This window comes from Galendromus occidentalis, unplaced genomic scaffold (assembly GCF_000255335.2).
Source record: "Galendromus occidentalis unplaced genomic scaffold, Mocc_1.1 scf7180000077284, whole genome shotgun sequence".
NCBI classification, from domain to species: domain Eukaryota; kingdom Metazoa; phylum Arthropoda; class Arachnida; order Mesostigmata; family Phytoseiidae; genus Galendromus; species Galendromus occidentalis.
The window spans coordinates 745025-754795 of NW_003805272.1; the positions used below are offsets into that span (position 1 = coordinate 745025).

Sequence of the window (9771 nt, forward strand, 5' to 3'; positions counted from 1 at the left end):
CAGAGCTTCTGGTCAGGAATCACAAAGTTCGGCAAAGATCCACAGTTTGATACTGTCTGTGAAACCACGAACCGAACATCGCCCCTAGATCGGTGGCACCCGGGGCCGCCTTCCTCCCCCCCCTTCCACCCCTCGGTACGCTACTGTGGACTACATCAACTTCATTTCTGATACGATAGCTGTTACTTCCGTTACGAAAGATCGGATAATGTAGGTTTGGAAGGTTTTCACCCGACGACAAATTCAGCCCACGAAGGCACGAGGGTTCCGTGCCTGGGAGACTTCAGCCGGAGCCGTAATGGGTGCCCATCTTCCTCACTTATTCCGACTCATCGGACTTCGAGAATCGCGAAAGGGGCTTTGAACTCTAGCATTGGATCCGATGGAGATTCACTGTCTGAAACAAATCAGGGAGCGAGGGAAAGCATCACAAGATGCTCTCTGGAAGCGTTTCGGGAAGCTAAGAGGAGTATGACTCGAACCGAAATACTCGTAGAAGTCCGGACGAACGATTTCGATGATTAGTCTCCAAGAAATTAATTCCGCCAGCTGAGCGTAATTGTTTCCCCTTATCAACAGGAACTAACGGGGCTGGCAGCGAAAAAAACTGAACGATAGTGTTTCCGGTTACTTCAGACGCAGCCGCCACCGGTTTTGAAAACAATGGGCATAATTGCTAGCCGCTTTCGTTGTCGACGACGCTGACCGGCGGACGCACCGGTCGGTGACTTTCGCTCTTAGTTCCATGAAGCCCCTCGCGAGCCGGGAACCGGACTCCTATGTGAGTGTAGGCATGGGGCAGCCCGGATGTATCACCGATCTTCGCCAAAGAAAATTATCACTCGATCACACGTGGAGGACTTTCGTCTTTATTCATTTCTAATCCATTCGTAGCGCATTCCAATCTGTCGGCGTATAAATACTTCCTCCGAGGAAATGAAGATAGCCTGCGGCCGGCCAGATGCTACGGGCTCGTTTCCTCCAGCAAAGCGATCCGTCTTTCTGGACAGGAATCTCCAATCAGCGTAGAATCTGGCCCGCTGAGGGCTCCCAACCGGACAATCTACGGCTCCAAGTACACCGAATCGATCTACAACTAGAATTCCCCGAACCGAACATTCTCGAATCAGTAGTAGTAATCTGACAGGGTATTCCTCCGGTGACTGCGTCGATCCTTCACAACCGGCAAGTATTCGAAAGATGTTCGGGCACGACTCCTTGGATGGTCCTCTGGACGAGCAAGCAATCCGTAGCGTTTACGAGGGACGGGGAGTACATCGGCGGTTGATCTCAGGGGAGCTTCGTAGGTCGCGTACTTCCCAAGAGAGAGTTGACGTGCAGAACGGTAGCCTGAACTCGCCATCGGGAGAACTGATCGTCGCCATTGATTTCTTTCGACGACGCCGTGACTTTGAGGAAGGAGCATCGACTCGGCGACTTGCCGTTCCCCGTAGTAGCCGTCGGCAGCCTGGCTCGAAGCTACGCTCAGGAGAAGAAGAGCGGTCTGGAATATCTGGAAGGAGAAGCCGACTTGGATAAGGCTCGAGTAGTCCGGAGAAATACCATTCCGACTGCGAAGCTTCATCGAATTCGCAAGTTCGAGTAACACTCACCGGAGTCATGGCTCTATCTGTACCCGCAGGGTCCGAACTGCGCTTCTTGAAGCGATGCGCCCTCACCGGACACGAGCCTCGCCGCGGCGGGTTTCCTTTCGGTGGGTGGACGTCGCTCACGTCGCTTCCTATTGTTTCCAGCAAGATCTTTCGGCTTCCGAAAGTCTCCTACATTCAAAAAGCTACCCTTTTCTTCGCTCAAGTGAGCGGATATCGTTGCTCAAATACTTGACCTAATGAGTGTACGAGAGAGTGATCGCTGATCAGCGTGTTCGGCCACACCGTGAACGGATTATTGAGCGGGACCAACAATGTACGCGCGGTGCATGAACTTGATCGAGTTACTCAGGAGCTCGACGGTTGGGGCGATAGGGACCTCTTCGGGGAAGCCCCCTCGAGGAGCACGGGACGTTGACTATCGAGAGCCACTGATTCGTATGCCGAACGCCGAAAAAATCAAGTTGGGTGTTACTCGTTTAGCGTAGCAGACCGTCGGTACGGAGCGGGCGCTCCGTAGCTCACTCGTCGCATTCCCTCCATTCTCCATCGAAGGCCTGTCCGGAAATCAGAGAGAAAGACTCAGAAATGCCCTTGCCGCGCTCAAGCACGGGAGGATCCGTGCCGCGAAGTGTCCGGAATTCATCTGGAATCGGCTTCGGTCGGAGATGAACGAGTGCAAAGTACCTACCAAGTTTATTACCCTTTGAGGAATTTTCATGCAATGTGAATTCGAGCATGGTGAAAAATGGAGCGCTAACGTTAGTCACGCGAACCCGAGTGTCGAACCGAACGATGGATCGAGACCTCTACGTGCACACCCCGATATCTCATATCTCCCGTGGAAGGAGCACAACAGCTGAGAATCAGTGCTCAACATCTGTTACTTGACATTCATCCCGCCGACACAAGATCCCGAACCTGACGAAGCGAGCTCTAAGGAGGGAAAACGAGCTCAAGAGATAGACTGAGCGTCATGTTTATTTGTAACGATATCGGTCTGTATTCGGACACAACACATACTCTCTCACTTATAACTGTCTCAGGACCTCGGCCACATCGAGCAAGTCCTGATTCAAAATCTTTACGAGGCCTTGACACCGGCCTCATAGCCATCCAATGGCTCCTCAGGATCATCCCGATGCGGATTCCGTTGGACCTCCTTCTGTGAGAAATCTTCTTCTTGCTCCTCATTAGCTCTCGAGCTTAGATATATCACCTCGTCTGAAATCCATATAGTCTAAGTTGAAGGATACCGGACGATCAGCGCCCGCGCCCTCCCTCCGTATGATGATGTTAGATCGACGTTCCCGGTATAATCCCTATATGACAATGAGACGCCGACATTTCTAATGCCCTATACTTCGCTCGAGCGGACTCGTGTACTGCTTACTGGCAATGATTGTGGACGTTACGTGGGTGCTTCCTCTGGCATCGATGACTTCTCCGTATGCGAGGCGACCTTCGACCATCACCCGAGATCCTTTTTTCAATGACTTCATTATCGAATCGCGTAGATAGGGTTTGAAAACTGACACTCGGTGCCATTCTGTCTTCTGCTGGACCTCACCGGTCTCGTAACTGGAGTCAACAATAAGTTATTTCCGGTTATGTGTGAAATGAACCTGCGCGGAATCGATCCGTCACTGACAAAACCGAACTCAGCACGAAAGGGGGTGAGAAATGTAGGAAGCATCCGTTGTGGAAATTCGGCAGCAATTTCACGAGAAATTCGATATCGAGGATTTTTCCTCACGTGTAATTAGTGTTCGTTGCTATTGTGAACAGTGCCACTGGAGTTCTTTCGTTCCCCCGTAACTGAGGGTCGACGCCAACTCGTCCCAGTAAAGTTACTCGATTCACAGCTGTGCGGGAAGTAAAGCTTACGGTAAGTTACGCTGAATCCGTGTGATGGCTCCACAATAATTTGACCAGACCTTCGAATGGAATAACTCACATTTCTCCATTACCGAACCGCTGGTTAGAGTTGCAAGGCCACGCATCGATCCCTGCAAAAAGAATGTTCCGTCAGGCTGACAGAACTTTGCTGCCATCGATGAATCGCGCGGTGTCGGAGTTCTCAGGCTCATCTCCGCCGCAAAGTTCCGAGATGCATGCGAGGAAGCCGCTGTGCCCGAAAAACAACGGATTCGAGTCCGAGTCGAGATATCGAAGCGGCCCAATACTCACAGAAATCGTCCTCGTCAAGGTGTTGATAAACATTGTGATTTCTTCAGCGCTGTCAAGACACGAATCCACTTAAATCCTCTCGAGAAGATTAAGGAACGCTGACGAGCGCGCGAACTAGTAGTTTCTGCCAGAGCGTAGCTCATCCACAGGCGCGCGAAAGGAGTCGGCGTAGACAATCGTCCGCTATAGCTTCCCAATAGGTTTTGAATGGATGCATTCTACTTCAGACGGTGAGGATGCCTGCGGAAGACAATCGAGGATTCTCGAGGATCTTCTCTGCGGGACCGGACCTGATACCGTGCTCCGTATCTTCGTCCGAACCTTGACGGCGCATCGGTATTGGGCGAGCCCTGCTGTGGTCACAGGGTGGATCGATTGCGGTAAGTTAGCGCCCGTGAATTCAATGACGGTTCGATAATGCATTGCTTGCTTTCCTGGTCCTCAGTTCCCCTTGCGTAGACAGCGCTGTGCCGCGTCGAGACTTTCCGAGCCGCCTCCTGGAGCGAGTAAAGATTCTCTTTCGTTGAAACTCCGAAAGCGATCCCCCCGCGGTCAAAGTGAAGACGTCAAGACGCTCATGAAGCGCAACAAGTATCGTATGCATCTACCCTCCGAAGACATCGGTTGGTAGGCTTCGAGAGTTTGCTCTTCCGGTCAATTCTTTATCGAATAATAACTGGATCGGCGCAATGTAGAATGAAGAGGTTTCACGCACAAACAGCCAGGGAGAAGGTGCCTGACACTCGAGAAGCATTCCCCTCTGAAGGCCCATTTTCCTGTGCTCCGTAATCACCGAAGTGAGCCTAGGGACATCGGGTGAACGAGAGACTCTAGCTGTGGACTCAAGAACAAATACCCTCGAGTCCCGTACGGCCATCTAGAAGCGTCATTCTGCGTCGAGTCTGATATCGAGAGTATATGGCTCCATCACATGATCGAGCCATCATTGCTTTCAGGAGGACCAAAAGCTCGGCCGTCACTAAGCTCTCAGCAAAGATCACTATCATCATTGTCCTCACTTCTTTCCTACAGAAAATATTCCGCTTCCGTTCCCCCGTCTTCACCCCCTCGTGTGAGTTTTCCATGAAGTTCGAATACGGACAATCAGAGCGTCTATTCGGCATATCACCTGCTTCACGGAAACCACGGCATGTACGGCCGGAGATTCAGATCTAGTGAGCACTGCCGGTGAGCGCGCCAGGGACTTTTTTCCTGCAGACGGAAGGCGCCAAGAGCTCTTATTGACGTGTGGAAGCAAGTCCTCCATCGGAGATGAATCTGGACACTACGCAGGTAGGCTCGGGTTCCTCTGACGAAAGAGAAATTCACAGACGGGAGCGAAACTATGGCGAGAACCATGAGGGAAGCTATCATGCTCAAGTCGTCCTCGACAGAAAGTTCTTTAGCTACCTGATGGGTCGCCTCCGATGATGAAGTAAACTATTTCTCCGGTGCCGCATAATTCGTATGATTATCATCCTCACGTCCCATTGCAGACTCGGGAGGATTTCGCATCCTTATTGTTCGATCTCCTGCCAGCGAAGAGCCAGTGTCAGCTAAATCAGATCGCCCAACTGCAGCTCCAAACCCAGTCCGACGAGCCGGTTCTCAATTCGCAAGATTGCCGCATCGCCCTGGCAAGGGTCGAAGGATGCGAACTCAGAGTACGGCACATCAACGAGGAATTCGATCTCATCGAGGAAGACCTGTCGGCACTCAATTCGGATCTCCAATCGCTGAATGAGATCGATGCGAGAGAAATCGAGGCCAAACTCATCAAGACGTCTAGCGATGTCAACCTGTATCAAATGAAGGTCTGCAACGATTCCCAGCATCCCGAGATTAGTTCAGAATAATCATCCTCAAAGAGGTTCGATCGTTTCGGAGACGAAATCATGAAATACTCGTCCTCAGGTCAATGAATACGGGGATGTGACCGTTCCTGAAATGAGCTCGCTCCCGAAGGTGAAGGCCCTGCGCGAAGAAGTCCGTGGAATCAAGGAAACCCTCGAGCAGTGGAAGCTCAAAGGCGCTCTACACGAAGGGGTGGAAAACTTCCAGCCCAATCACCTCCGCAATTTGGTACGCGATAGAGAAGAAGAACTCAGGAAGTTGACTGAAACGATTGCCACGAAGATGGAGATACGCCGCAGTCTGGTCTGAAAGAATGGGACGAAAAAACTGGTGGATGCGCGAGCACTACCGGGAGAAGGATCGAGCTCATCGTCTTCCGTGAAGTCTCCCGACGATCTCCCGGCTCCTCCGGAACTGATCCCAGTAGGGTTGGCTCTTATGACCGAGCGCTCGAACATGCCCCGAAAGATTTCGGAGGCTAATCGCGAGCGATGACAAACGAAAATAAAGCCCGATAAAAAGTAGAGGCCAAGATCCTCCTCATTCTACGCTCTGGCCAGCCGTCATCAATCCCAAACATGTTACCAGTCATTTCCATCCGTAGAATTCCCAGTGCGACAACGTTCTTATGCTCATGCCATCTTGATTCCGGCCCATCTTGGAGCGATCGATTCCGATTCTCGAGAGCTTTGTGCTCGAATATTCGAGCGATTTTCGAGGAAAAAGTCTCGTGAGTCGGATACCCATTGACTGTCACGTAAACTCTGAGAGAGCAGCCGGATCCTGTCAAATCATGGGCTAAGTCAACGAGCTCGTCAACTTCCAGCCCATAAATCCCATCTGTCCGCGCCATGACTGTTCCACCGGCGAAAACTCGAACCACATTGATACGTCCTGGTCAGCTTGGGCTCCATGATGACTATTTATTCGTTTATCCTTTGCGCATCATTCGCATTGTGCTCCTCGGTGAGTTCTGGAAGCCATCCGCTAACGATGTGCAAGAACTTCAGTATTAAGCACGGCGGGCTGATCATCACTTCTGAGCCATCTCGATTGAATGATTCGCGAGGAGGGGCTTTTGCGCGGCTCTTCGCGGGGACTTCAATCGAGTTTGTAGCGTTCAGATGCTCGAGCACAATATACGGAAAAATTTTTCAATCCTCGACAATAAATTGGACTTGAGTTCTGATTTCTGTCCTTTCGACAGCAAGATATATTGGGTGATTTTTCGTCTCAAGTTTCCTGCAAACGAGCGAAGTCTCTGTCTGGATGGATGGTGGCAGCCAGGGAGGCGAAACAGCTAGCGGGGCAAACCGTGGGCGTGCCTCAACAGCTGTTGTCGTCCATACACGACTCGCTGAAAGGCACGCACGATATCATTCGAGAGTAAGTATTGGTGTCCACGGGCTTTCCTGGGGATTGGCGTTGCGGTCGCAGGTCAATAATCTGCGGTGCTCCCATAAGTCTCGCTCGATTCACAGGCTACAGATGATACCTCCACTGTCTAAGGAGGCCTTGTACCAGCTGAATCACTGGTTCATTACATACCCGGTCCATCTCGGGTCAATCTTGAACACTTTGATCTCACGCTATCCCGATTTCGCTCGAGCTTTCGACAAGCAGCTTGCGGGAATTCAATCGAGAGCCGACCAATTGACCATCGATGTCCTCAAATGTTCTGAGTCGCCCATCAACCCTCTCCTCTGACCAGCGCGGGAAGTTATCTCACCGTGACTCCACTCAATAGCGGAATCTGACGCCGAGGAAGGTCGTGATCAGGTATATGCTGAGAGCCCATGAGTCCGGAGACTTCGCTGTCCGCGGAGCGTGTCGATTTCTTAGATGTGGGGCGTACCAGTCCGGCCGTTCCTCTTCCCTCAAAGCAGACTGGAAGAGGATAATCCTGAATGCTCTCAAGAACTTCATCAGATCAGATTCGAATAAATGAACCGCAAACTTGCGGGGGGTTGAAGCCTAGACCGAAAGGCCAATACTGAGAGCATCCGTCTGGGGAATTTTTGCGTGAGACGTCGCCACACACCAAAATGCCCTCTGGAACAGGCCTCCCTCCCCCGTGGGGAACAGTGGTGCGCTTCGGCAAAACGCCGTTGACTGGAAAATACTCTGATTCCGATAGGACTCACCCTCGTGAGCACCCTAAGAAAAACGAGCGAAAATCATGCTGTAGATAATCATAGCTCGGCTACCGCTGATGACTTGCTTGTACCGTTCTTGGTCCGGAGCTCGCGCAGTCTCTCCCTCTAAGCTCTTACAGGAGTAGATCGGGAGATATCGTGGAATATCGGGAGGCCGCGCCGATGGCAATTTTTTCACGTTGCTTCCTGGCAGCACCCAGGACGAAGCTGCCTCCATCCAACCGACCGGCGGCGTTCGCGTTCCTCCGGCGTACGGTCTACCTGCTTCGCCGAACTGAACTTCTTGCAGCATCCGGTGCCATCCGATGAACTTGCTCCCGAATAGAATGTCAGTGAAGCACCGCCAAGATAGAGGCCCTATGTGAAAGTTGAGCTATTTCCGGACAGGATCAACGCGGAATCCCGGCCTCGGCGAATAGGAGGGTGACGGTAGTTCGACTGGATGCTGAAAGTATTCCGGGACGTCGGGTCCCTGGGATTGGGGCTGACTCCCACAGCGGGGAATAACGAGATTTCCGAAGAGGCGACGCTCGGATTGCGTCTCCCTGTGGCGCGGATTTCGGTCGTCCTCTTCATCGAGACGCTGCAATCAAGGGTTCCACTGAAGCGAAGAGAAAGGGTTGCTGGGAAAGGCCTCGCTGTTCCCAATCACGTGATGCTCGACAGCTGCTGGTCATCGACGGGTTGTGATCAAATTTCGGAACTGAGCGAAACCCCGTAGACTAGACCGAGTGCGCGAAAGGCTGCACGCAGGGCAAGGTCGCAGAAAATCACAGTCGGCGGATTGTCGGGGAGAAGCAATCTTCCAGGAATTCGTGGCGGAGAATGGATGAGATAAGTGAGGACAACGAAGGCGAAGACAACAACCTATTGTCTGTGGTAAGCTGACTCTTATTAATTAATGAATAATTAATAATTTATTGATTGGAGAGACGGGTGAAGGATCTGAATATGCCCCGGCGCTTTCGAGACGCGTCATCCGAGCTGCGCGGCGGCCGTGACGTTTCGTGCGATCGTTCATCGTTCCGCTTCCGGGAGCCTACAACTAACGACTTCCCCCTTCCCGCAGTTGAAAGCGCTGAGTGTCTCCGGTAGTCTCGGCGTGCAGGCCCTCACCGATTTAGGAGACGCCGAACGTTCGTACCTCCTGAACCTGGCACAGACATTGAACAGTGAGACGGAATCGTATCCGATTAGAGACCGACTCGGGAGTCACATCCATCTCTACCGTGAGCTATGCATCAGGAATCATAGTCAGCTTGAAGCTATGGAGAACGAGATTAGGCAGAGTACAAAAGACAAACTCGGGAGAATCCGTAGGGGGAAGTATCGGAAGGCCTTCAGGAGATCGAAACAGAAGTCCGAGGATCGATCTTCTGTGGATTCGTCGGGAAATTCCGATCAACGGTCCAAAGATGATGTCTTGAGTGAGAGTGGGAATTCAATGAGCTTCGATAATTTTCCCCTCTTAGAGGATGCGAATTAGGACCGCTCCGGGAGGAATCTGCACAGCTGAGTCCTGATCAGCTGACGTTGCCCTTGATAATGAGATGCCTCGCCGACCCATACTCCGATCATCCGGAAGAAATTGATGACATCGAGAATCGATTGCCCGGAACGATCCGATCTTTTCAGATCTCCACTGTCAGGAAGACGCTCGAACATGATTAACTCCATCGAATCGCGTGTGTCTCAATTCTCAAGTCGTTTCGATAGCACGTCAAGATCATCTCCTCCACGGTCATGCGGAGGTTCCATCAAAGTCTGCTGCATCCTCACGGTTGAGTGTTGCAGGAATCCCGAATAATCGAGACATTGTGATGAGTGATGAGTTTCACCGAATCTTCGTGTCGATTTCACTTGATCCCCATTGCTTATCTTCCCATCGCGTGGTGTCGGGACTCTCTGACTGCTTCGTTGTAGCTACGGTGAGAGCCATGGACAATCGACCCTTTTCTGCA

General features: G+C 51.7%; 2 protein-coding genes across 2 annotated transcripts; one reads left to right on the forward strand and one right to left on the reverse strand.

The window, feature by feature from the left end:
• Positions 1–2578: 2578 nt before the first annotated feature.
• Positions 2579–3965, reverse strand: mtSSB (mitochondrial single stranded DNA-binding protein). Its single transcript, XM_003742088.2, has 5 exons — positions 3801–3965; positions 3568–3619; positions 3367–3475; positions 3004–3191; positions 2579–2834 (listed from the first exon to the last, which is right to left on the reverse strand). The coding sequence occupies exons 1-5, from the start codon at positions 3831–3833 to the stop codon at positions 2695–2697; spliced, it is 522 nt and encodes a 173-aa protein (XP_003742136.1). The 5' UTR covers positions 3834–3965; the 3' UTR covers positions 2579–2694.
• A 1107-nt stretch (positions 3966–5072) lies between these two features.
• LOC100902446 (uncharacterized) lies at positions 5073–5998 on the forward strand. The gene is made up of 3 exons (XM_003742126.1): positions 5073–5093; positions 5297–5614; positions 5715–5998. The coding sequence occupies exons 1-3, from the start codon at positions 5073–5075 to the stop codon at positions 5961–5963; spliced, it is 588 nt and encodes a 195-aa protein (XP_003742174.1). The 3' UTR covers positions 5964–5998.
• Positions 5999–9771: the final 3773 nt, after the last annotated feature.

Bases quoted from the DNA above. Each gene is read 5' to 3' on its own strand.
- mtSSB (XM_003742088.2), bottom strand. From the start codon at position 3,833: ATGTTTATCAACACCTTGACGAGGACGATTTCT. The intron at 3,620-3,800 runs GTGAGTATTGGG...TTCTTTTTGCAG, and splicing joins CCTTGACGAGGACGATTTCT to GGATCGATGCGTGGCCTTGC. The intron at 3,192-3,366 runs GTGAGGAAAAAT...TGTTGACTCCAG, and splicing joins GCAACGAACACTAATTACAC to TTACGAGACCGGTGAGGTCC.
- LOC100902446 (XM_003742126.1), top strand. From the start codon at position 5,073: ATGAATCTGGACACTACGCAG. The intron at 5,094-5,296 runs GTAGGCTCGGGT...GTCCCATTGCAG, and splicing joins TGAATCTGGACACTACGCAG to ACTCGGGAGGATTTCGCATC. The intron at 5,615-5,714 runs GTCTGCAACGAT...ACTCGTCCTCAG, and splicing joins TCAACCTGTATCAAATGAAG to GTCAATGAATACGGGGATGT.